At 56.7% G+C, this 26,797-nt stretch overlaps 3 protein-coding genes across 3 annotated transcripts in view; 1 reads left to right on the top strand and 2 right to left on the bottom strand.

Moving 5' to 3' along the window:
• The window catches only part of LOC132518498 (uncharacterized), a 62,805-nt gene that overhangs the window by 32,139 nt on the left and 3,869 nt on the right, over positions 1-26,797 (top strand). The window contains 1 exon segment of the mRNA XM_060146438.1: positions 16,052-16,172. Coding sequence (XP_060002421.1) covers positions 16,052-16,172 — 121 coding nt within the window.
• On the bottom strand, positions 1,119-4,134 carry LOC132517928 (myeloblastin-like). Its single transcript, XM_060145951.1, is given in 6 exon segments — positions 1,119-1,289; positions 1,707-1,818; positions 1,820-1,935; positions 2,633-2,786; positions 3,123-3,282; positions 4,068-4,134. Coding segments are annotated over 6 exon segments (780 nt in total).
• On the bottom strand, positions 4,929-11,824 carry AZU1 (azurocidin 1). The gene is made up of 5 exons (XM_060145953.1): positions 11,767-11,824; positions 11,331-11,487; positions 10,762-10,903; positions 10,028-10,264; positions 4,929-5,015 (listed from the first exon to the last, which is right to left on the bottom strand). The coding sequence occupies exons 1-5, from the start codon at positions 11,822-11,824 to the stop codon at positions 4,929-4,931; spliced, it is 681 nt and encodes a 226-aa protein (XP_060001936.1).

Below are 26,797 nucleotides of genomic sequence, written 5' to 3' on the forward strand. Positions count from 1 at the left end.
ACACTTACCAGCTTGCGTTTCCCAGGATTTCGGCTTTGCCTCAGGTCTCAGCACACCCTTGCTCCTGCTGAAGTGGAAAACCAGTCTCATCTCCTCCCCTGGGGTGGTCGGCTGAGGTGTGAAACAGTTAAAAAGGGGGCAGCCCTGGGGGTTCTGGCTCCAGCTTGAATTCGCATGCTGCCACCAGATGGCGGCAGAGCAAATCAGTAACAAGAGAGCTGCCTTCCAACTCTGGTGTGTCCGGTGAGCTGGTTGGCCCCTCTCTCTGAGCCTCCACTGCCTCATTGCCATGGCCACGTGCCCTCTCCACGGCTGGCCAATGACCCCTACCTCTGCCTGGCCTCAGGCCTCTCCTCTAGACCCCAGTTCATTCTGTGGCCCTGCATGCTCCATCCCTGCCCCCTCCCTGACCTGCTCTCCTTCCCCCACACCCCCAAGCTTGTCCTGATGCAGGGCCCCTTACACTGGCTGTGCCTTGCCTGGCGACACTTCTCCTTTTGTTCGTATTGAGGCATTGCTGCCTCCTTCAAGAAGCCTCCCTAATAGCCTTTCTGCCTGCCCCTGACCGGTCAGGAGCCCCACAGGCCCTGGGCACCCCGTGTTATGAGAGCTTGGTCCTCAAGTGGCCCCGAAGCTGGGAGACACAGAACTGGACAGGACACCCCTAGCCCTGAGGGCCAGGGTGGGGCTCCTTGGACACTTGGGAAATGTCTGGAGTGACTCCGTTTTCCAGATGAGGAAACTGAGGCACAGAGAGGGGCGGCAGCTTGCCCCGGGTCACACTGGCGGGGCTGGGTTAGAGCCCACGTCTGCGGGCATCCGGGGAGTGGGATCCGCTGTGACCTGCGCCCTCCTCCGACTTCCAGGCCTCTGTTCCCACCCCCACCCCGAGCTCGGGGTTTGGGGACTCGGACGCTGAGGACCCTGGGCCACTCTCCCCCACATCTCCCTGTGGGAAGGACACACAGGAGCCAGGGGGACGGTTCAGCTTTTATTGATGCACCATGGGTCTGCCTGGCTCCCAAGAGCTGGGGGCGCAGGAAGGGGGGCACGGGCGCAGAAGCAGACCCGCCGCGTCTCTCCACAGCGTGGCCTCAGTGCCCGGGTGGGGGTGGGGCTCAGGGGCCGTCCTCGCCCCCCGCGTTGCTCAGCACTGAGCGGATCCAGTCTACGTAGAGGGAGACGCAAGCAAAGAAGTCCGGGTACTGGCGGGTGGCGCGTCCCTGGATCACAAAGGAGTCCATGCCCTGGATGACACCGTCGCAGATCAAGGGGCCGCCCGAGTCCCCCTGGGGAGGGGGCAGGTCGGTCAGTCACTCAGGCCAGGCCAGCAGCCAGACAGACGAGGCTACCTCAGGGGAAGGGGCCACGTAGGGGTGAAATGTTTCCAGTCTAGAATTTTCTTTAAAGTGTGTGGGTGAGACAGGGAGGGGAGGCCCCTCTGGAGGAGAGAGGGCATTTATTGGCCCTCTGCTATATACCTGGACCCCAGAATTCTGGGTGTGGCCCCAGGAGCGGGGCTGGGGCACCCACCCAAGGGGGGGCTGCGGGGTGGAAAAGCCCCCAGACCCATGAAGGCCCCGTTACCCCCTCACGATGGGTGTGCCCACCTTCCAGATGGTGTGACGGAGGCACCCGCCTGCCTGCCCTCCCTCCCTCTCCCGGCTGTCCCTGCCAGCCACCGAGCTGCAGCCCCCAGTACATACAAAACAGATGCCAGCGCTGCGTCGGGGCACAAAGGTGCACACGTTCTGTGGCCGGCACAGCAAAGTGACCACGGTGACGTTGAGCTCCTGCAGGACCTGGGGCAGTGGCTCAGGTGCCCAGGTGGCCCCAGCCCACGGCCAGGCACTGGGTGCCGTGGGGCAGCAGCTGGTTCTGCTGGGGGAGCTGGGCCACCGCAACCTGGGGGTTGAGGGTGGCCGGGCGGTCCAGCTGGGACAGAGGGCGGTTGGTGGGCAGTGAGTCTCCAGGACCCGCAGCCACCCGTGGACGATTATCTCAAAGTGCCTCCTCCAGGCCTTTGCACATGCTGTTCCCTCCGCCTGGCTCTACCTCAGGGGTCACCTCCTCCAGGGAGGCTGCCCTGATCACCCTCCAAACCTGCCAGGGCTCAGTTTCACATTCTCCGAGGCCATGAGACTCCCCTTTGCAGCATTGGTCACTGTTGCGTTCATTCACTTACGAAGCACTTATTGAGCACCAACTGTATGCTTGATCCTGGGCTAAGCCCTGGGGATCCTACCTCTGCCTTCCGGGAGCTGATCTTTGGGGCTGGGAGGGGCCAAGAAGAGAATGGCAGGCGGCAGAGTCAAGGGAAACATAGCCCAGTGATGAACAGTGTATCGGGGGAGGGGTGGGTGTCGCTCAGGTAGGGTGAGGGGAAGCTTCCCTGAGGAGGGGAGGCTGGTGCCAAGGCTGAGGGTATCTGGGAACAGCGCAGGCAGCAGGGAGGGGACGCAGCTGGGCAAAGGCTGGGGGCGGGGCGTGGGGGCATCCCGCTTGCTCAGAAGGTGGTGACTGGCTCTCTCCCCACCAGGCCGTGTCCCACGCCCGCCGGGGCTCCTGTACAGTAGGTGCTGGAAAATGAATCAACGGGGGTCCCTGGGCCCTGCTGGCCCCGCGCACCCGCCTGCAGGAGGAGGACGTCATTCGGCTTCTCCTGTGGGTCGTAGTTGTTCTCAAACAGGCGGCTGATGCTGAACCTCTGCTCGGTGGGCTCGGAGGTCTGCAGGCTGTGCGCCTCGCTGGGACCCCGACCCCCCCACGCGCCCCTCACCCCCGTCCTGAGGCCCAGGGTGCAGCCCCTCAGGGACTGCCCGCCGTCCCAGGAGACGCCCCCCCCCCACCCCGCATCTGCATCTTGCCCCCGAGGGTTGGACCCCTGGCTTGAGCTAATCCTCCTGGGGCTTCAGGGGGTCACGTCGGACTGGGGAGCAGGGCAGGTGCCTGCCTAGTTTGGGATGAGAGGGTTGGGCAGATGGACGGAGGGGCTGAGACCAGGCAAGCGGAGGCAGGCCGCGCCTCGCCCCCTCGGACCCCCGGGGCAGCGCCGCGCCCCCTCCCTCGGAGCACCACCCCCTCCCCGGGCAGGCCCGCACCGCGCAGGCGCACTCGCTCACACGTTGTTCAGGCAGTGGGCTGCGGTCAGCACGAAGCGCGGGTGGATCAAGGTCCCCCCGCAGAAGTGGTTGCTGGGGAACAGCTCCAGCGACGCCATGTAGGGGCGCGAGTGGGGCTGGGCTTCCCGCCCGCCCACTATCTCCGCGGCCCGGGCTACACCTGGGGACGCCGGGACCAGCGGCCGTCGCCTTGCCTAACGCCCTCCGCGGCTCCCTGGACGGGGGACCGACCCCACCCCACCGCCCCATCCCCCGCCCAGGGAGCCCAGACGGGGGTCGGGGGACGAGGGCAGAGCCGCTGTGTGGCCTCCACCAGGCCCGGGACCCCTCAGAGCCTCCGTTTCCCCATGTGCAAGTTGGAGGTCCCATAGCAGCACAGGGCGGCTGGGGCTGTGGAGGGAAGAGGCCCGGGCCCGGGACAGTTAGCGCTGGGGAGAGCCCGGTGGTCATTATCATTATTATTTCTGAAGGCTCCCAGGAAGCAGCGGCGCCCAGTCCTGGAGGTCAGGAGTGGGAAGAAGCTGGCAAGATGACCCATCTTGCAGATGGACAAACTGAGGCATGAAAAAGCCTCATCAGGATGAGGGCGGAGGGGTTCCCTCACTCCGGTTTTTCCTCTGACATGTGCGTCGTTCACTCGGTGACACATTCGTTCGTGCGTGCACACTTACTGAGTGCTTGCTGGGTGCCAGGTGCTGTCCAGGGATTCTGGTTATATTGAGTCCCTAAGACACCTCCCTGGGCAGGAAGGACTAGGTTTTGCCCATTTTACAGATGGGGAAAGAGAGCTACGTATCCCAGGGCCCCCCTTTCTCTCCTCCCCTCCCCTTGAGGCATTCATCCCAAGCAGCCAGCTGAGCTGGGTCCTGCTTCACTTTCCCCATCTGAGCCGTGAGGGCATGGGACAGGCAGATGGACGGACGGACGGACTTGGGCCCCACGCACTGCCCAGCAGCACAGCCAGCAGCACCGGGGCGAGGGCAGGGCTGGAGGGTCTGCAGCTTCGGGTCATGGTTGGGCCATGCCCCCTGCCTGCCCACCCCCTCTTATAGCCCCAATTCAGGGAGGCCATTAGGGTTGCCCCACACCTGGGCTGGGCGTCCCCACTTCCTCCTTCCAGCTTGAGGGCTCGGGAGCTTGGGGGTCAAAGCTGCACCCCAGGAAGCCTGCAGGGGCTTCAGGCTCAGGCTCGGGGTCCTCAAGAGATGCAGGAAGGTGGCTCCCACCCACCCCATGCTGGAAGTCCTCTGGACAAGGGGGCTTGTGGCCACAGCCCTCACAGTGACATGCACCCCAGCTTCCACACCTCCAAGGGGGCACTGCCTGCCCCCAGAGGGTCCCTGTAGCCCCAGCAAGGTGAGATGGGGCCGACGTGTGCAGGGGTGGGATGAATCCACTCAGCAGGACAGAAAAGGGGGTGAGGGTCTCAGAGCCCTGCGCCTCCTGAGACCCGCAGGATCATCTCTCTGCCCTCACTTTGTCTGGGGGAGTCGCTCTTCCCTCTAAGGCAGAGCTCTCACCTGGGGCGATTCCTCCCCCAGGGACACCTGGAGATATCTGGGGACACCTGTGGTCGTCACGACTGGGGGGCTCCTGGCATGCAGTGGCTGGGACCAGCAATGCTGCCCCACACGGGAGGGGGCAGGGGGAGACTCTGGTGCCGGGAGACATTTATTTATGTATCTATTTATAACTGACTCATTATTATGAAAAATTTAAACCTACAGAAGCATAGATAGAGGAGCTCACGGAATTTGGGGGCCAAAAAAAAGTTGTTAAGCTTTTCATTTTGAAAGCATTTCACGCTTACAGCAGTCCGCAGAATTCCCGGATGTGCCGCCCCAGCTTCCCCGGGGCCACGTCTTGCACAAAGTTTGCCCCCTCACAGGCCGCCTGGATTTCACAATCAGCCAGTCTCTGGTCCAGGATCCCCCACCCCGCCTCCCCGAGTCTCCTGGGCTCTGGGGCAGCCCCTCAGCCTCTCCTGGCCCTCATACCGTGTCCTTGGTGGCAACCTGGTGGGTTTTTGGGGGAACGTCCCTCCGAATGGGCTTGTGCGGGGTCCCCACACGGAGATGGGGTCTGCATACCGATCGATGGTCCCCAGGACGTGGGGCATCATCTCTGAGGCGCCTGCGTGTCCCTCCCGCCGAGTCACACTTTCCCCTTTGGAATGAATGAACGTCTCTGAGACAGAAACACCTGCTCTGAGTTTTGCCCACAAAGGACTCCTGGAGCAGCCTGCGTGCCTCACTGCTTCCCGCCCTGCGGGTGGCTGCCCCTCTGCCGATGCGTTTTTATTTTTTATCTTTTAAATTTTATTGAAGTAGAGTTGATTTACAATATTGTGTTAATTTCTACTAAACGGCAAGGTGACTCAGTTATACATATATATATATATATATATTCTTTTCTTTTTTCCCCCCCACGCTCTTTTTTTCAAATTAATTAATTTATTTTTTATATTTTCCATATTCTTTTCCATTATGGTTTATCACAGGATAGTGAATATAGTTCCCTGTGCTCTACAGTAGGACCTTGCTGTTTATCCATCCTATGTATAATAGTTTGCATCTGCTAACCACAAACTCCCAGTCCATCCCTCCCCCACCCCTCTCCCCCTTGGCAACCATAACTCCGTTCTCTATGTCCATGAGTCTGTTTCTGTTTCGAAGATAAGTTCATTTGTGTCATATTTGAGATTCCACATATAAGTGATATCATATGATATTTGTCTTTCTCTTTCTGACTTACTTCACTTAGTATGATCATATCTAAGTTCATCCATGTTGCTGCAAATGGCATTATTTCATTTCTTTTTTATGGCTGAGTCGTGTTCCATTGTATATATGGACCACATCTTCTTTATCCATTCCTCTGTCGATGGACATTTAGGTTGTTTCCATGTCTTGGCTATTGTGAACAGTGCTGTTATGAATATAAGGGCGCATGTATCTTTTCAAATTATACTTTTGTCGGGGTATATGCCCAGGAGTGGGATTGCTGCATCATATGGTAGCTCTAGTTTTAGTTTTTTGAGGAACCTCCATACTGTTTTCCTTAACGGCTGCACCAACTTACATTCCCACCAACAGTGTAGGAGGGTTCCCTTTTCTCCACACCCTCTCCAGCATTTGTAATTTGTAGACTTTTTGATGGTGGCCATTCTGACCCGTGTGAGGTCAGAACTCACACCTCATTGTATTTTTGATTTCCTCTTCTCTAATCACTAGTGATCTTTTCATGTGCCTGTTGGCCATCTGTATTGCCAAAGTGTTTTTAAGTCACACATCAGCCCAGTCACTCGGGAAAGGCCGCCGGGCGGGCGTCTGGGACTCCGCAGCCCTGGGTGTGGCCCTGACATGTCTCCACAGAAACCCGGGGCTGCTGTGCCTTTTGCTTTCAGAACTGGTTTTTCTCGTTTGACAAGAACATCTCTTCGGACTGGCACTGTCCGGTCCAGCGGGGCAGGCTGCTTGGTGCCTCGGTTTCCCCACGTGTACAATGGGGTGATCGTAGGCATAGTCCCTCCCCCAGGGCGACAGCAGGAGGATTGGGTAAGTTAGAGTATTGGAGTGTGTGGGCGCGCAGTGAGGTGTGGTGAGCACAGGTGCCGGCCCTGTCGCTGCCACCCCACCACTCCCTTCCTTTTTCTGCTGTGCTTCTCCCCGTCTCAGCCCGTCCTCTGGGCGGCTGGGCCGGGTCAGCACGTGCCTCTCTCAGATCCAGGCTCTTCTGGGGCCAGACGCGGGGCGGGTTCACCCCAGGGTCCCGAGTCCCTCGCCTCGGTTCACATTCTGCTGTGCTTTGCGATTCTCTGGGCCTCGGTTTCCCCATCTATTAATGATGGGGAGTCATGAGAACAACCCCACCTCAGGGGCTGACTTCCCTAATACAGTTAAGAGCTTGATGAAAGGGGATACACCCAGGGGAACATCACTCAGCCCCGAAAAGGAGAGAGACACTGACACTCGCTACCGCGTGGATGGACCCTGAGAACACGATGCTCAGTGAGAGAAGCCAGACGCAGAAGGACACACAGGGTGTGATTCCATGGATGGGAAATGTCCAGAACAGGCCAGTCTACAGACAGAGAGTGGGTTCCTGGTTGTCAGGGGCTGGGGGAGAGCATGGGGGTGAGTGCTCATGGGGACAGGGCTTCTTTTCAGGGTGGTGAGAATGTTGGAATTAGAGGTGGTGGTTGCACAACCCTGTGACTATACTAAACGCCGCTGAATTGTTAAGCGGGTGGGTAGGAGAAGTACATTTCGATAAAGCTTTAACTGAAAAAGAAAAAGAAACACACAACCTTGCTAGGTAACTGCCCACAGGGTCCTGGCCGGAAGCTCTCACTCCCCAGGGAGCCTCCCGGTGGGTGGGGTGGGGGGTGGGGGGAAGGGGAGTCACAGCATCAGACAAGACAGGGGGATGGCCCGGGGTCCTCCTCGTTGCTTCAGGCCTGGGGTGGGGGCAGGCAGGTGAGTGCAGGGCTGGGGGGCTGCCTGAAGGCAGAGGCTTGGGAAGGCACGGGACCGGGTGGGGAGCTGGGGCCACCGGGAGCCCTGGGGGTTGTAACTGGGAGGGAGGGAACCATCGGGGGCCTCTGGGGGTCAGGCCGGCAGGTGGAGGGGAAGTGAGGCTGGAAGCTGTGGCCTCGGCCCCTTCCCGCTCCAACTGTGGCTGGTGCAACAGGCAACGGCCTCGCCGGGAACGCGGGCTGGGGCGGGGTGAGGGGGCAAGCGGACCCCAGCCGCCCCCCCAGGATCGAGGGAAGGAGGGCGGGAGAGGCTCAGCCTCTTTGTCTCTGCCTCTTTTTCCTCTTCTGTCCCGAAAAAGGAAAAACACTCCTTTCTTGAGGGGGCCAGTGTTGGGGGCTCCAAGCTGAGACCATATGCTCTTGGACCCCAACACCCTAGGGCCTCAGTTTCCCCATCTGAACAATCAGCAGGCGGGACCCCTGGGACCCTTCTGGGCTCCTGAGCCGCTGACATTCCTCTCTGGGCCTCAGTTTCCCCTTCTATAAAGCAGGGCCCATTCGGAACCCCCAATTCCACTCCTGGGTACAAATCCATAGCATTGAAAATCGATGTTCAAACAAAACATGTACACAGATGTCCACAGCGACGTGATTCACATTAGCCAGGGTGGAACCAACCCAGAGACCATCGATGGACGGTGGATATGCATCCCTCCACACCCGGGAACATCACTCAGCCGTGAAAAAGTGTGAAGCCCTGACACTCGCTACAGCGTGGATGGACCCTGAGAACACGATGCTCAGTGAGAGAAGCCAGACACAGAAGGACACACAGGGTGTGATTCCACTGATGGGAAACGTCCAGGACAGGCAGATCCAAAGGGACAGAGAGTTAGTGGTTAGTGGTTGTCAGGGGCTGGGGGGCGGGGAGGAGAGGTGACTGCCGATGGGGACGGAGCTTCTTTTTGGGGTGATGGACAGCAGTGAGGGTTGCACAACCTAGTGAAATACACTAAAAACCACTGAATTGTTCCCTTTAAAAGAGTGAATTTTATGTTATGTGAATTTCACTGCAATAAATTATGAAAAACAAATAAACAGACCCAGGTCCCACAGACCAGGCCTGTAGGATGGGGTGAGGGCCTGGCACACAGCTGGTGCCCAATAAGCGTCAGCAACGCCAGTGGTGATAGGAGCTCCCTGGGCCTCAGGCTCCCCATCTGTAAAATGGCTTAATGGCAACACAACTAACCTTGGTGGCCGGTGAGTGTGGGCCATCGCTGGGGGCTTCTGGGGCAGTGAGTGGGTGGAGGGTGCGTGGTCAGGGCAGGGGGCTCGGGACCGCGCAGACCCCAACACCACCCCGCTCGGGGCACAGCGCCGCCCCTTCGAGCCCCTCCCCTCCCCTGCGTGTTGGGGCGTCAGCAGTGCCTCCAGGAGAAGGGCAGAGCTGGGCATCTCCATTTTGGCCCCGACGCCGGCTGGGCTGAGCCCCTTCCACCGCTGTGTGCTACCCGCCCGCCCCGGCCTTCTGTGGTCTCCCCACCGCCAGCCCGGAACACGGGATCCTTTGCAGCCTCTTTCCCTCGAGCCACGTGGCAGGACCTGTCCCCGTCTGTGCGAGGTGACGCGTGGGCCGCCCCCAGGGCGGCACCTGTTTCGGATGCCCGACCCGTCCCTGCCACCCCGTCCCCCCAACCCCAGACGAGACACCGCAGACGGCGGGCTTCGTGATCACCCCCCTGGGTGAAAAGCCCACCTCCCAGGCCAGCAGGCATTTCTCATGCACTGGGTGAGGGGCAGTGTTTCCACATCGTCAAGAGCCTTCTGTGTTTCTTTGCTGTGAACTGTTTACATCCGGGACCCACTTTTTACTACTGGACTCTAATTGTTTTCCTTACTGATTTTAGGTGCACGTTATATGTATGATATTATAAATATTAATGTATAATATTTACACAATGGATTTGGTATATTTTATTATGAGTTATTAAGTATATATATATATATATATATTTTTTTTTTTTTTTTTTTTTTCGGTACGCGGGCGTCTCACCGTTGTGGCCTCTCCCGTTGCAGAGCACAGGCTCCGGACGCGCAGGCTCAGCGGCCATGGCTCACGGGCCCAGCCACTCCCGCTGCCTGCACGCTTTTCCCTCAACTTTGCTGGGTTAACTCCTACCTGCAGCTCAGGTCTCACATGCCCCCAGGAACTCCCTGCTGCCCGGGGCTGGGCCTGCCCCGTGCACGTCCTTGTCTTGACACCTGACTTCCCCACTCACAAGGTCTGGGAGCCCCTGGCTCCACACGGGCAGACCCTACCCTGTCCTGTTCCCTGTCGTGTTTCCAGCCCCCAGCCCAGAGCCTGGCACTTGTCCTTGCGTTTCCCACCACCTGGGGCCCACCCCAGCTCACGCCCAGCCCGTACCTGGCAGATGCCGCCCCGGCGGGTAAGGACGCCGGTGCACACATTGTTCGGGCGACACTGGTCCGACGGGGTCACAGTGACGTTCACGACCCTTGGGACTCGGGAGAGACGCCCCCTCTGCCGTCGGGCGCCCCAGCCTGCGACCTGACAGTTGGTACCAGCTTCCACCGTGGCGTTCTGTGGGGGCAGTGGTACCACTGCCACGGTGCTGCTGGTGAGGTTGGCCTGACGGTCCAGCTGGGGAGGGAAACTGAGTCAGGAGAGGGCGGAGCTGGGGACCAGAGCCTCACGGGGCCCAGCTGGGAGCCAGGGCGGCAGCTACATGAGTTTTGGTCTGTAAAGTGGTTTGGGTCCTGGCCACGTGACTTTACCTCGCTGGGCCTCCGGTTCCTCCAGAGAAGGAATCAATCGTTCTTATCGCAAAGGGGGTTGAGAGACCCTGAAGGTGAAGAGCTTGTGGAAATGCAGATAAAACAAGGCACCATCCCCCATCACAACTGAAAGAAGATTTTAAAAAATCATATTATGCAGTGTCAGTAATGATGCGGAGAAATGGGCAGTTTTAAATTCTGCTGGTGGGAGGGTAAGTGGGCCCAGCTACTGTGTCCAGGACCCAGAGGATAGCTGAATGGATGGTGCACTTGGCTGTACGACTTAACCACAGGCTCCGTACACGTGGCTCGTCCCTCCTGAGCCCCCCAGGCCGTCGTCAGCCCCCCCACCCCTCTCCCCACCTGCAGCAGCAGCACGTCGTTCAGGTTCTCTTGGGGGTCATAGCCATTCTCGCTGACGCTCCTGATGGAGAAAGTCTGCCGGGACCTCTCCCGCCGCCTCAGCTTGTAGGCCCCCAGCACCACAGTGGCAGTCCCGGTGTTGCTAAGGGCAGGTGGGGGCAGACACCAGGCTGGGGCAGTCCTGGGGGCTTGTGGGGAAGTCCCTAACCTTCCACATCCACCCCAGGGCCCGGGCATTGATGGAGAGCAGGTGTGCAAATAAGGCAGGGAATTACTAGCCCGCTTGAACCACAGCCCAGGAGCCAAAGGAAGGACAGCAGTGATGGTCAAGCCTCCTTGCTTCCTTCTGCAGCCGTATCTCCCCTCTGTTTCCAGATCGAGACCCTCCTGGGCCCCCTTTCTATCCTGGGTCCCCCCATTTCCCTCTCCAAGCCCCTCAACCCTTCCTAAGACCCCTCCCCCTCGCCAAGACCCTCTCCTTCTCACCTACCAGGCACCGCTCCCCCAGGAATCCCCCGAGCTCTCTCCCTCTCCGAACCCCCCTCCCCACCCTGTGGCTCCCTCCTCACCGGCTTTGGAAGCAGCTGGCGGCTGTCAGGATGAAGCTGGGGTGGATCAGGGCGCCCCCGCAGAAGTGCCGCCCTTGGGTCTGAATGGAGGCCAGGAATGGGAATTCCTGCCGCGGGGCCTTCCTGCCACCCACGATGTCCACCAGGGGGGCCGAGCCTGGGGAGAGGGTGCATTGCAGCTCCCCCGGTTTCAGCCCCATCCCTGGGGAGACCCCGGCCTCCTGCCCCCCTGTTCCCTAAAAGGACAGGGGCCCACCCTCCCAGGGCTGGTCAGGGCCAGCCTGGCTGTGCGGCCTGGGCCAGGTCGCTTTCCCTCCCTGAGCCTTGAGTCCAGGGAAGCAGGGGCTGGCGCCCGCTGGTCCCTCCCACCAGAGCCGGTCCCCTGCAGCTGGACCCCTGCATGGATGGGGACGTCTGGCCTGGGGCAGGCACTCACCAGCCCTGGAGGTCGCCAGTAGGCCGGCCAGCAGGCCCAGCAGTCTGAGTGCCGTCATGATGGGGGCCGATGGGCGTGGCTGGGATGGTGGCGCCCCTATACCTGGGGCCTTGGCCATCGGCACACCCCCGACCCAGGGCCCGGCCCCTCCCGTCAGGAACAGGGGAAGTTGCCCAAGGCCTCCAGAGCCAACCGCTCCTGGGGCCTGCCTGGGCCCTCCAACTGCCCACCCTGTGCCCCGTCCTCCCCTCTGTACGGTGGGCGACCCGTCAGATGTGGGTGAGGCTGACACCCAGCCGTGCCACTCACAATGGGGGCTCCGCTTGGCTTTCCAGCCTGAGTGCTGGGGGTTCCACCACTGCCCTCCTGTCCTGGCTTTTGCATGTGTGTGTGTGTTTTACTGCTTTTTATTTTTTTTAAACAGCTTTATTGAGATATAATTCGAGTACCACACAATTCATCTGTTTAAAGCGTGCAATTCCATCGTTTTTAGTATCTTCGCAGAGTTACGCAGCCACCACCCCAATTTTAGAACATTCCATCACCTCAGAAGAAGCCCCGTCCCCATCAGCAGTCACTCCCCCTCCCATCCCCCTCCCCGGCCCCTGACAATCAGGAACCCACTCTCTGTCTGTAGACTGGCCTGTTCTGGACGTTTCCCATCAATGGAATCACACACTGTGTGTCTTCTGTGTCCAGCTTCTCACTTACAGGGTTTTTATCTGTGGGCACCTGGCCGGGTCACTCTCCCGCCCTCAGTCTGTGCATCTCTAAAGTGGGCAGGTGCGGCCATGGAGCCCCCAGAGCCAGGTGGTCCTGGAGAGGTTGTCTCCCCTTCTGAAGCAGGGTCTTCAGAGGTTTCAGGCACTCAGAGCCTGGGCAAGAGATGAGGCCAAGGGGAGAGAAAGACAGGGTTGAATATCCAGAATATATAAAGAACTCTCCCAACTCAACAACAAAAAGACAAAGAATCCACTTAAAAATGGACAAAGGATTTGGATAGACGTTTCTCCCAAGATACGCAAATGGCCAACATGCCGTGAAAAGATGCTCAAAATTAGTAGTCATCAGGGAAATGCACAAGTCAAAACCACAGCGAGACACCACTTCACACCCACTAGGATGGCTGGAATGAAAAGGGCAGAAAAAATACAGTGTTGGTGAGGAGGTGGGGAATTGGAACCTCAGACAGGCTGGCAGGGATGTAAAGTAGTGCCGCGGGCCGGGGAAGGCCTGGCGGCTCCTCAAAACGTTAATCACCGAATTATCATATCACTCAGCAGTTCCACGCCTAGGTGCGTGCCCAAGAGAACGAAAGACAGGGCCTCAGAAACCTGCACACGTGTGTTCACAGTGGCCAAATGGTGGACGCAACACAAATGCCCTTCAACAGACAGACGTGTCCCTCCACACATGGGAGCATCACTCAGCCGTGAAAAGGGGTGAAGCTCTGACACTCGCTACCACGTGGACGGACCCCGAGAACACGATGCTCAGTGAGAGAGGCCAGACACAGAAGGACACACAGGGTGTGACTCCGTTGATGGGAAACGTCCAGAACAGGCAGATCCACAGAGTCAGAGAGTGGGTTCCTGGTTGTCAGGGGCTGGGGGGGTTAGGGGGTTAGGGGAATAATAGCTGAAGGAAATGGGGTTTCTTTGGGGGAGACGGAATGTTCTAGAATTAGCTGGCTGCACAACTCTGTGAGTGTTCCTTCCAAAAACCAGCGGATGTGATACTTTAAGATGGGTGATCTTACGTCATGTGAGTTTCACCTCAATTTTTTATTTTTACTTATTTTTGACAGCTCAATTTAAAAAAAATAGGATTTATTTCCAAGGAGACACCAAGAGGTTGGGGCTGGTGGTGGACCCCACGTCTCAGGACACTAGGACACCAGTTCCCGTCTGGGGCCTCGAGGGGGCTCTCGCAAGGCAGGACTGGGGAGGGTGGCGGGAACAGGGGTCAGGGCGGACTTGCAGTCCTCCACCCAGCCTGAATGGTGGGGTTCTGGGGCTCAGGCCTGGTCCCTGCCGAGTCTCAAGGTCCCACCGCCCAGCCGTGTCCCCCGCATGGCCTCTGCCTCAGACCAGTGTCCCCCCAAGTTTGCCTCCCGTCTCCACTCTCCCTGGATCTCACCTGGGCATCCTCCCTCCTGAGGGCCCAACTTGCCGCCCACCCTGTCCTTGCCCGTGGACCAGGCTGCTGTCTTGCGCAGAGCACAGCCAGAGAGATGGGTGACTCCAAAGCCCACAGGTCCATCCCTTCCTACTTGGGTGACCTCAAGGGCCCCTCTCTGGCCCTGTTTCCCTGTCTGGGTACCAGGACGTGAACAGTTCCTGCCACACCCCCAGTAGAGCTGTGGTGAGCATCGAGTGGGTTAATACGTGCAAGAGTCTTTGAGCAGCACCTAGCGTGCTCAATCCCTCTTCCCTGCTCTAAACTCCGCCATGGCTCCCTAGTGCCCCAGAAGCAAGTCCAGGCCCCACTGCTGGGCCATGTGCCATCACAGCCGGGCCTGGCTCCTCCACCACTGGGGATCGACAGGAAGAATACCCCCACCTCGGTTCCTGATACTCCCGCAGACCCTCTCCTGTTGCCCTGAGCTGTCAGGAGGGTCTCCCAGGACACCCCTTCCTGCTCCTGCCCCCCCCCCAGGAGGCCTCCAAGAGCGATTGCCCCACTTTCCCCTCCTCCCGCCTCCTGAGGGCTGTTTGTGGTCACCTTTCAACACCGGGATTCCCAACGGCTGCCCAGCCCAGGCTCCGCCCTTGGCTGGCAGGGAAACCGAGGCCCAGTGGGCATCAGGCGTGGGGAGGCAGGACAGAGAGCTCCGGTGTGCCCCATGCGCAAAGCGGCCTTGTTATACCCATTTCCAGGTGAGCAAATGGAGGCCCCGGTGCGATTCAAACCCTCTGGGCCCCACCCTTAACCGCGCATACAGTCATCTTTGAAGACACAGGCAGCTGAGTCTCTTAAAACAAGAAGGGCCACGGCCAGGACCAGGTTGGAGTGTGAACAGCTGCGTGCGAATAAAGCCCAATGGCTGCACACACCGGGTTATCCATCCGTGCAGCCCTCACCCCCGACCTTAACTGGACGCTTAACTGCGGGATTGGTTTTGGGGGTCTGTTCCAGTTCTCAGCGGGGCCTGGAGACCGTGGACAGAGATTTAAGTTCCCGGGGGCCTCAGCTTCCCCACTTGTCAAATGACGGTCAGCTGGTCCCACCCCGCATGGCTGTGTGTGGAAAAGAGGAAACACCTGCAAAAGAGCAAGCGCTGCCTAAGTGAGCCTCACGTGAATTCACCACGAGGGCCCCGCCGCCGCCCGCGCATCCCGGGGCATCCAGGGCCGTGCGTCCTGGATGCTGTGGGCCCGGCGAGGGGCCGGGCTTGGACGAGCGGAGAGAGGACCCCGGCGGGGCGCAGGGGACAGGTGGGCGGTGCGCGGTGCGGGGGCCCGGGAGTGAGGGCGGCCCCCCACCCCCAGCTTCTTTTGTCTTCCGAAGGCTCGGGCGCCCGGGAGCTCGCCATGGAAACGCGCGCCGGGAAAGGGGGGCAGAGAGGCGAGAAACCCGGAGACCAGGACAGTCTCCCAGCGCCCGGCCTCGATGGGGCTCCCCGGGCCCATCCGAGAGGTCCGGGAGGGGAGGAGCCCGCAAACCCCGGCCCATGCCCGCCCCCGCGGGAGACCGAGACCCCGGAGACCCAGAGACTAAGGGCGCGGGAGCAGGGGGCGCGGGGACGGCGACGGACGCGCGCGGCGCCCCCGACGCGTCGAGACAAAGAGCCCCCGCCCCTAGCGCCGCCTCTAGGCCGCCGGGCGCGGGGTCTCGGGCCGGGCGGGGCCCCTCCCTCCCCGCCTCCCCTCCGCCCCCGCGGGGGAGGGGCCGGCTTTGTGCTAGCCGCGCCGCAGCCCCCGTCGCCGCCAGCTCCGCCCACAGAACGCCGGCGCGCCAGGTGAGGGGCCTTCGGGCTGAGCGAGGACCCCACCGCTCCTCGGGTCCCGAAGGCCCCCGCCCTGACGCGCGGGACGGACCCCGGCCCGGAGGCCCCTCGGCCAGGCCGTCTCCGCCCTCTCTGCCGAGCCCCCTCCCGGCTCCCCATCCGGAGTGGCAGCCGGAGCGTTGGGCAGGGCCGCAGTGCGCGGGGGAGGCCGGGGGCTCCCCTCTCCCCGGCCTCAGTTTCCCTGGGCGGTTCCTGCGCATCCTGGCCCGCCCCTCCTCCGCGGGCGCCGGGCTCCGCGTCCCCCCAGGGCTCAGTCTGCGCCCCTCCCTCCTCCAGCGCGGCTTCGTCCCCTCCCACCACGGCCTGTGGCGCCCCCGGCACCATGATCTCGACCAAGGAGAAGAATAAAAGCCCGAAGGACAGCATGACGCTTCTGCCCTGCTTCTACTTCGTAGAGGTGAGTGGGGTGGGGGGTGGTCGCGCTGGTGGGGGAGGGGCAGAGGCCTCAGTTCCGCCGGTCCTCGGGGACCCCCACGCCGAGGGACGGGCACAGCTAGGGTGCCTGGGGGTGGGGGTGGGTCAGAACACTTGGGCTCTGTAGGACGAGTAGGCGTTGCAGAGCCGCAGAAGGCTGTCCTGCAGGAGCTGGGCAGATGCTGGGAGGCGGGGCCTGCAGTCTGGGGTACGGGTCAGCAGCGCAAATGAAGGGGCTGGAGCAAGGCGCTGGGGGCCGTGGGTGGCGGGGCGCGGGGTATGGATGCGGTGTCTTCCTCCAGCGTGAGGACCGGAGGCCTGAAGGTCTGAGTTGAAATCCCTCCTCTGCTAATGTTGGAGGCTCCTGCACTTCGCCAAGCTCTGATAGAACAGGCTGGGCACAGAGGGAAGGCCTCGTGAGTGTCTAAAAAGTAAAAGACGGTAAATGCAGCCACCTGGCACATACTAAGCGCTAATGACCAGACAACGCGTAGCCACACTTAGATGGTTAGCACCTGGGTTACCCACAGTGCACCTTGCTTGCCGTGCCGGGAAACCCAGCTCCAGCGAGGGGCCCAGACAAGGTGCGGGTGGAGGGGGGGGCGGGCCACCAGACCTGAGCAAACAGCATCCCCTGCCACCCTGTGCAGGGTCACCCAGGCTGGTGGGTACCTCCCCAACGGGCAGGAAATCTGATGATTCTTCAGATTTGCATTTGAATCCTCATTACAGTAGGTTGTACCTTCTCAGTGTTCTCCAGGCATCACGGAGACAGCACCCCCACTCCCCAGGCGCCTACCCACCTCCACTTCCCACTACTCTCTCCTGTGTCCCCTCCCAGAAAACCTTTCACACCCACTGAAGTCCACCAGATGTGCAACCTCCCCCCACCACCTTTGCAAACACAAGTTCCTGCCCTTGGCTTTTTTCTAGCGGAGATCTTTGCTTACCATCGTCCCAGGAAATGGTGCCCCATCCTTTTTCACCGCCATGTAGTACTCCAGTGCTGGGCCCCAGCCCCAGGGAGTTGGGCACTCGGGTGCTTCCGAGCCTTTGTGTCTCACAGACATTCCTAGAAGGAGACTCTTTAAGCCCTTTGGCCTGTGTCACCCCACACAAGTGTGCAGAGCTTATCTGCAGGGTACCTCCCTGGGGAGCAGGGTGTGGTCACTCGGGAAAGACCCCAAAGTCCTCCCACGGAGGCGCCCGCGTGCGCGCCTGTTTTCCCGCAGTTGCGTCTACCCCAAGCGTTAGCGGCGTCTGGATTTGACCGACCCAGTGGGTGAAAAACCATATCCCAGTCCCGGTCTGCATTTCCTTTACGGCCAGTGTTCCATTCCTTTTTTTTTTTCTTTTCTTTGTTTTTAAACACACACGCCCCCAAAGCAAGCAAGTTGGCTCGACATCGTGGGTGTGTGTGAGTGATCTTCCTTTGGTGCAGAGATACGCGCTGAGGGGTTCCTGCTTTTCAGCCGAGGGTCTTGGGAAGCGGTGAGAGGCGGGTGGTGGGACTCCGGAGGCACTTACAGGTCCTCAGGTGGTGGCGGGCTCTGATGGGGGACCCCCACCACCCAACCTGCCACGCGGGGCCGCCGGTTCTCCCTCCAGTCTGGTCCGGCGGGCAGATGCGGGCAGAGGCTGGAGGAGAAGCAGGGGAGCCGGCCAGGCGTTATAGCCACACGGCTTGGGACTTGGAAGGTCGTGGGGGGTCTTCAGCACGACCCTGTCGCGGAGAGATTTGGTGATTTTAAGGCGCTTCCCAGTCCCCACGTAAACCCTCTTTGTGGCCTGACGCTGTCTGCCCGCCAAGCCAGATGACCCTGACCGTGATCACGGAGGCAGCCGGTAACTGCTGCTAATACCACTGCAGGCTCCACGTGCGCCAGACTCTAAGCGCTTTCAGTGTATTTGCTTATCCAGTCCTGCATTGAAGCCCTGGGTGGTGGCCACCTTATTGGTCCTGTTTTCAGCCGGGGAAACTGAGGCGTCAGGAAGAGGTGGAGCCAGGATGCAAGCCCAGGCAGGTGGCTTCATTTAACTGCCTTGGGCCTCATGCCTACGTGCAGCAGGCAGTCAGTAAACGCTCCTTGCACACCAGCCCAGCTCCTGCAATCCCACCTTTGGCACTTCCCCTCTGGGAGCCCCCGGCCAGGGCTGCATGGAGGGCCGAGGCCCCTCTCAAGGCGCCGCACAAATCGAGTGGAGGTGGGGGCTTCCCAAGGCAGCTGGGCGCCGTTAGGGGCCTGCCTACTCTCTGGTCCCCAGATATGCCAGCCCCACCTGGCCCTGGTGGGGGTTTGAGTTTGAGATCCTTGGACCAGAAGGGGAGGCAGAGGACACCGGGAGGTTCTGCTTCCATAAGAAGGTTCCACTGGAATCTGCTCAGTAGCTTTGCAGCACGAGTGGGTGAGTGAGTGAGGTGTAGATCCTTTCCCCCTGCCCTCCTCGGGCGCCATGTCTGCGACTTGGTCAAACGCAGCTCAGTTTTCCTGGACCTCGGCCTCCTTCCCGTTCGTCACGGCTGCTGTGAGCAGGAGTGTCATGTGTGCTGTGTGCCTATCACCTGAGGACACATGATCAGGGTGTGCAGAAGGACAGTTGCACAAATGAATGATTCAAAGAATTCGTTCATTTATTCAGCACCTGCCATGGACCAGATGCCCATCTTCTCAGGGCTGAGTGTGAAGTTGGCACATAGAGGTACAGGGTGCAGAGGAAATAAAGCAGCGCAAGGGATGGAGAGGCTGGTGCCAGGAAGGGAGTCTCCGAGGAGGGCCAGACACCCCAGAGGAGTGTCTAAGTGCGTCCTTCTATCCCTGAGAGGAAAGGCCCAGAGGCAGGAAGCTGTCTGTTGTTTCTAGGTTGTTCAAGACAGCAAGGGTAGCTGGAGGAGAGAGATGAATGAAGTGGTGAGTGGGTGGATGGATGGACTGTTGGATGGGTGGGTGGTATGATGGGTGGGTGGATGGATGGATGGATGGAAGAAAGGAAGGAGGCAAGCATGAGTGGGTGGATGAATGGATGGTGGATTGGTAGATGGATGATGGAAGATGATGTATGGAGGATGTATGGAGGATGGGTGCTTGGATGGATGGATGGAAGGAAGGGAGGATGGATGGATGGATGATAGTTGGATGGGGGAAATGGGTGGGTTGATGGATGGATGGGTGGGTGGAAGAAAAGGAAGGAAGTATAGGTGGATGGATGGATGATGGGTGGGTAGATAGACGGATGGGTGGGTGGGTGGGTGCATTGATGGATGGATGGATGAATGGATGATTGATGGATGAGTGGAAGGGTGGGTGGGTTGATGGATGGATGGGTAAGTGAAGCAAGTATGAGTGGACGGATGATGGCAGATGATGGATGGATGATAGATGGATGGGAGGGTGGATAGGTGGATGGCTGGATGAATGGAAGGAAGGGTGGGTGGATGAACGGATGGATGGGTGGATGTTGGATGAATGGATGCTTGATGGATGAGTGGATGGGTGGGTTAATGGATGGATGAGTAAGTGGATGGATGGATGGATGGTGGATTTATGGATGGATGATGGCTGGCTGGGTGGTCGGCTGGATGGGAAATGAATAAATGGATAGAAGCATATTGGAAGTTGATGGACAGAGGGATGGGTGTTTGAATGAACGGATGATTGATGGATGAGTGGATGGTTGGGTTGATAGATGGGTAAGTGGATGGATAATTGATTTATGGATGGATGGAGGGAGGGGTGGATGGAAGGAAGGCTGGGTGGATGGATGAATGGTTGGGTGGAAAGATGAATGGATGCATGGGTGGGTGAGTGGATGGAAGGAAGGAAGGAAGCATGAATTGGTGGATAGATGGATGGATGATGGAAGATGATGGATGGATGGATAGAGGTGGATTGATTGATGGATGATGGAAATTAATGGAGGGATGGATGATGGATGGGTGGATGGATGAACAGATGGGTGGGTGGGCGAGTGGTCAGATGGATGTAAAATGAATAAGATGTTGGAAGTTGATGGATGGAGGGATGGGTGTTTGGATGCATGAATGATTGATGGATGAGTGGATGAATAGATGATGGATGGATAGTGGATTTATGGATGGATGATGGTTGGGAGGAAGGATGGATGAGTGGATGCATGAATGGTGGATTGATTGATGGATAGGTGGGTGGAAGAAAGGAAGGGGGAAAGGAAGGAAGTGTAGATGGATGGATGGATGAATAGGTGACGGATGGATGGGTCGATGGGTGTGTGGGTGGGTGGATTAAAGGATGAAAGGAAGGAAGGATAGGTGAATAGATGGATGGATGGATGTTGATGGATGGGTGGGTTGATGGATGGATGATGGAAGATGGATCAGTGGGTGGTAGATGGATGGGAAAATGGATAGGTGGGTGGGTGGATGGATGGATGATGGGAGGATGGGTGGATGGGTGGACAGATGGGTGGGTGGTTGGATGGATGGAAAAAGAATAAATGGATAGATGGATATTGAAGTTGATGATGGATGGGTGTTTGGATGAATAGATGATTGATGAGTGGATGGCTGGATAGACAGACGAGTAAGTGGATGGATGGTGGACTTATGGATGGATAATGGATGAGTGGGTTGATGAATGGATGATGGATGGATGAGAGGATGGGTGGGCTGATGAATGGATGGATGAATAGGTAGGTTGATAGATGGATGCACAGATAGATGGGTGGATGGGAGAGTGGATGGGTGGATGGGTGGGTTGATGGATGGATAGGTGAGTAAGTGAATGGATGTATAGGTAGATAGGTGGAAGGAAGCAAGCAAGCAGGAGTGGATGGATGAATGGATGGTGGATTGATGGATGGATGCTGGAAAATGATGGATGGATGAATTATGAAATGGAAGGAAAGAAGGAGAGGTGGATGGATGGTGGATTGATGGATGGATGATGGATGATGGAAGATGGATAGATGACAGATGGGTGGGTGGATGGATGGAAAGAAGGACGGAAGCAAGCAAACAAGGGTTCATGGATGGGTGGGTGAAAGAGAGGAAGAAGGGAAGGGAGGAAGGAAGTGGAGGTGGGTGGATGGTTGGGTAGGTGGGTGGATGGATGGATAGATGGGTGGGTGGGCAGATGGATGGATAGAAGGAAGGATGGATGAGTGGATGGTAGTTTGATGGATGGATGATGGAAGATGATAGTTGGATGGTTGATATATGAATGGGTGGGTGGGTGAGTGGAAGTAGGAAGTATGGATGGATGGATGATGGAATGGTTGGGTGAGTGGATGGAGGTGGATTGATAGCTGATGGAAGGATGGATGATGGATGGATGAATGGGTGGGTGAGTGATGGACAGATGGGTGGGTGGGTGGGTGGATGGAAGGGTGGGTGAATCTGTGGATGGGTTGATGGATGGATGAAGGGGAAAAAGGAAGCAAGCATGGGTGGATGGTTGGATGTTGGATAGAAGATTGGGTAGATGGATGGATGGGTGGGTGGATAGATTGTGGATTCATGTATGGATGATGGGAGATGATGGATTGATGGATGACAGATGAATGGTTGGGTAATGAGTGAAAGGAAGGAAAGAAGGAGTGAAGGAAGGAGGTGTAGGTGGATGGATGTATCTATGGATGGGTGGGTGGTAGGATGGAATGATGGATGGAAGGAAGGAAGGATGAGTGGGACGGATGGAAGGAAGGACGCATAAGTAGGTGAATGAATGGTCAGTGGATTGATGAATGAATGATGGAAGATGATTGATGGATGGATGGATGGAAGGAAGGATGAGTGGATGGATGGATGGTGGTTTGATGTATGGATGATAATGGAAGATGATGGACAGATGATAGATGCGTGGGTAGATGGAAGGAAGCAAGCAAGCATGGGTGGAAAGATTGGTGGGTGGAAGAAAGGAAGAAGGGAAGGGTGGAAGGAAGCGTAGGTGGGTGGACAGATGATGGATGGGTAGGTGGAGGGAAGGATAGGTAGATGGGTGGGTGGGTGGATGCATAGGTGGATGGGTGGGTTGGAGGAAGAATGAGTAGATGGATGGTGGATTGATGGGTGGATGATGGGAGAGGACGGATGAATGACAAATGAATAGATGGATGAACAGGTGGATGGATGGGTAGTGTGTGGATGGATGGAAGGAAGGAATCAAGCAGCATGAATGGGTGGGTGGATGGATGTAGGATTGATGCATGATGGATGGGAGGATGGATGCATGAATGGATGAGTGGGCTGATGGATGGGTGGATGGTTTGATGGGTGTGGGTGGGTGGATGGATGGGTGTGTGGGTGAGTGGATTGATGGCAGGATGGATGTATGATGGATGGATGGAAGGAAGGGAGGATGGGTGGATGGATGGACAGACAGATGAGTAGGAGGGTGGTCTGATGGAAAATGAATAACTGGATAGATGGATGTTGCAAGATGATGGACGGGATAGGTGTTTGGATGAATGGATGATTGATGGATGAGTGGGATAATGGATGGATGGAAGGAAGGAAGGATGAGTGGATGGATGGTGGATTGATGGATGGATGATGGAAGATGATGGATGGATGGGTGGGTGGAAGGGTGGGTGGGTGTGTGGTTGGATGGGTGGATGGAATATGGATGAGTAAGTGGGTGGATGGATGATTGATGGGAGGAAAGATGGGTGGTCAGATGTATAATGAATAAATGGATGGTTAGATTTTGGAAGTTGATGGACAGAGGGATGGGTGTTTGGATGAAAGGATGATGATTGTTGAATGGGTAGATAGGTGGTGGTTGGATGGATGAGTGGGAGGGTGGGCTGATGGATGAATGGGTGAGTAAGTGGATGGATATACAGATAGATGGATGGGTCGATGGAAGGAAGCAAGAAAGCATGAGTGGATGGATGAATGGATGGTGGATGGATGGATGTGCATGGATGGATGGATGGATGGATGGGGGAAAGGAAGGACAAGTGGATGGATGGATGGATGGTGTATTGATAGATACTGGAAGATGATGGGTGAATGGATGGATGAATGGGTGGGTGAGTGATGGACAGATGGGTGGGTGGGTGGGTGAATCTGTGGATGGGTTGGTGGATGGACGAAGGGGGAAAAGGAGGCAAGCATGGGTGGATGGTTGGATGTTGGATAGAAGATTGGGTAGATGGGTGGATGGGTGGGTGGATAGATTGTGGATTCATGTATGGATGATGGGAGATGATGGATTGATGGATGACAGATGAATGGTTGGGTAATGAGTGAAAGGAAGGAAAGAAGGAGTGAAGGAAGGAGGTGTAGGTGGATGGATGGAAGGAAGGAAGGATGAGTGGGATGGATGGATGGAAGGAAGGAAGCATAAGTAGGTGAATGAATGGACAGTGGATTGATGAATGAATGATGGAAGATGATTGATGGATGGAAGGAAGGATGAGTGGGTGGATGGATGGTTTGATGTATGGATGATAATGGAAGATGTTGGACAGATGATAGATGCGTGGGTAGATGGAAGGAAGCAAGCAAGCATGGGTGGAAGGATTGGTGGGTGGAAAGATTGGTGGGTGGAAGAAAGGAAGAAGGGAAGGGTGGAAGGAGGCGTAGGTGGGTGGACAGATGATGGATGGGTAGGTGGAGGGAAGGATAGGTAGATGGGTGGGTGGGTGGATGCATAGGTGGATGGGTGGGTTGGAGGAAGAATGAGTAGATGGATGGTGGATTGATGGGTGGATGATGGGAGAGGACGGATGAATGACAAATGAATAGATGGATGAACAGGTGGATGGATGGGTAGTGTGTGGATGGATGGAAGGAAGGAATCAAGCAGCATGAATGGGTGGGTGGATGGATGTAGGATTGATGCATGATGGATGGGAGGATGGATGCGTGAATGGATGGGTGGGCTGATGGAGGGATGGGTGGATGGTTTGATGGGTGTGTGGGTGAGTGGATTGATGGCAGGATGGATGTATGATGGATGGATGGAAGGAAGGGAGGATAGGTGGATGGATGGACAGATGAGTAGGAAGGTGGTCTGATGGAAAATGAATAACTGGATAGATGGATGTTGCAAGTTGATGGACGGGATAGGTGTTTGGATGAATGGATGATTTGATGGGTGTGTGGGGTGGGTGGATGGATGGGTGTGTGGGTGAGTGGATTGATGGCAGGATGGATGTATGATGGGTGGATGGAAGGAAGGGAGGAAGGGTGGATGGATGGACAGATGAGTAGGAGGGTGGTCTGATGGAAAATGAATAACTGGATAGATGGATCTTGCAAGTTGATGGACGGGATAAGTGTTTGGATGAATGGATGATTGATGGACGAGTGGGATGATGGATGGATGGAAGGAAGGAAGGAAGGATGAGTGGATGGATGGTGGATTGATGGATGGATGATGGAAGATGATGGATGGGTGGGCGGAAGGGTGGGTGGGTGTGTGGTTGAATGGGTGGATGGAATATGGATAAGTGGGTGGATGGATGATTGATGGGAGGAAAGATGGGTGGTCAGATGTATAATGAGCAAATGGATGGTTAGATTTTGGAAGGTGATGGACAGAGGGATGGGTGTTTGGATGAAAGGATGATGATTGTTGAATGGGTAGATAGGTGGTGGTTGGATGGATGAGTGGGAGGGTGGGCTGATGGATGAATGGGTAAGTGGATGGATACACAGATAGATGGATGGGTCGATGGAAGGAAGGAAGCAAGCATGAGTAGATGGGTGAATGGATGGTGGATTGATGGATGGATGTGCATGGATGGATGGATGGATGGGAGAAAGGAAGGACAAGAGGATGGATGGATGGTGTATTGATAGATACTGGAAGATGATGGGTGAATGGAGGGATGATGGGTGGGTGCGTTGCTGAATGGATGGATAGGTGGGTGGAAGGAAGGAAGGAAGTGTAGATGGACGGATGATGGATGGATGGGTAGATGGATGGATGATGGGTGGGTGGGTGGATGGAGGGTGGATTGATGGGTGGATGATGGATGGGAGGCTGAATGGGTGGGTGGATGGGTGTTCAGATAGATGGATAATGAATAAATGAATGGGTAGATGTTGGAAGCTGATGGATGGGTGTTTGTGGATGAATGGATGATGGGTGGATGGATGGGTGGACGGGTTGATGGGTGTGTGGGTGGGTAGATTGATGGATGGAAGGAAGGATGAAGGGATGGATGGGCGGATCAAAGGAAGGAAGCATGAGTGGATGGATAGATGGATAGAGGTGGATGGATGGATGATGGATGGGTGGGTGGGTAGGTGGATTGATGGATGGATGAGTGGGTTGATGGATAGATGGTTGGGTGGACTGGTGGGTAGATGTATGGATGGGTGAGTAAATGGATGGATAGATGGATGGAAGGAAGGAAGGAAGCATAAGTGGATGAATGAATGGATGGTTGATTGATGAATTGATTTTGGAAGATGGATGGATGGAAGGAAGAATGAGTGGGTGTATGGATGGTGGATTGATGTATGGATGATGGAAGATGATGGATGCATGGGTGTGTGGGGTGATGGATGGATGGATGGGTGAGTAGGTGGATGGATGTATGAATAAATGGATGGAAGGAAGAAAGGAAGCAAGCAAGCATGAATAGTAGATGTATGGACGGTAGACCGATGGATGGCGGCTAGATGGAAGGATGAGTGGATGGATGGATGGATGGATGGATGGTGGATTTAGGTTAGGAATAGGTGATGGAAGATGATGAATGGATGGATGGGTGGATGCTGGGTGGATGGATGAATGGAAGGAAGGATGAGTTGATGGATGGTTGGTGGATTGATGGAAGATGATGGGTGGTTGATGGATGGGTGGGTTGGTTGATGGTTGTGTGAATAGATGGATGAAAGGAAGGAGGAAAGCAAGGAAACAAGCATGAGTAGATGGATGAGTGGATGGTGGATTGATGGATGGATGAATTGGTTAATGGATAGATGGAAGAAGGAAGGAAGGATAAGTGGATGGATGGATGGTGAATTCATGGCTACATTATGGATGAATGGATGGATGAATGATGGATGGGAGGGATGAATGGATGAATGATGGATGGGGTGATGGTTGGATGGGTATGTGGGTTGATGAATAGATGGGTAAGTGGATGGATGGGTGGGTGGGTTGGTAAGTGGAGGGTAGTAAGTGTGGGTGGATGGATGGATGATGCATGGATGGGTGGGTGGATGGATGGAAGGAAACATGAGTGAACGGATGGATGAATGGAGGTGGATTGATGGATGATGGAAGATAATTGAAGGATCGATGATGAATGGATGGATAGTGGATGGATGAATGGGTGGATGGATTATGGATGGATAGACGGGTGGGTGGGTGGATGGGTGGTGAGTGAAGCAAGCATGAATGGATAGATGAATGGATGGTGGATTGATGGATGGATAATTGAAAATGATGGATTGATGGATGGGAGGATTGGTGGATGGATGGAAGGGTGGGTTGGGTAGGTGGGTGGGTGGCCAGATGGATTGAAACTGAATAAATGGATAGGTGGATGTTGTAAGTTGATGGATGGAGGGATGGGTGTTTGGATGAATGGATGAGTGGATGGGTGGGTGGGTGGATGGATGGATGAATGGGAGGATAGATTGGTGGGTGGGTAGGATGGTTAGCTGGA

This window comes from Lagenorhynchus albirostris, chromosome 3 (assembly GCF_949774975.1).
Source record: "Lagenorhynchus albirostris chromosome 3, mLagAlb1.1, whole genome shotgun sequence".
Lineage (NCBI taxonomy): Eukaryota > Metazoa > Chordata > Mammalia > Artiodactyla > Delphinidae > Lagenorhynchus > Lagenorhynchus albirostris.

Excerpts from the sequence above, each read along its gene's own strand:
- AZU1 (XM_060145953.1), bottom strand. The coding sequence starts at position 11,824 with ATGACGGCACTCAGACTGCTGGGCCTGCTGGCCGGCCTACTGGCGACC. Across the intron at positions 10,265-10,761 it reads ACGACGTGCTGCTGCTGCAG|CTGGACCGTCAGGCCAACCT; the intron begins GTGGGGAGAGGG and ends TTCCCTCCCCAG. Across the intron at positions 5,016-10,027 it reads GCCGGGGCGGCATCTGCCAG|GCGGCCTGTGAGGGGGCAAA; the intron begins GTACGGGCTGGG and ends TGTGAAATCCAG.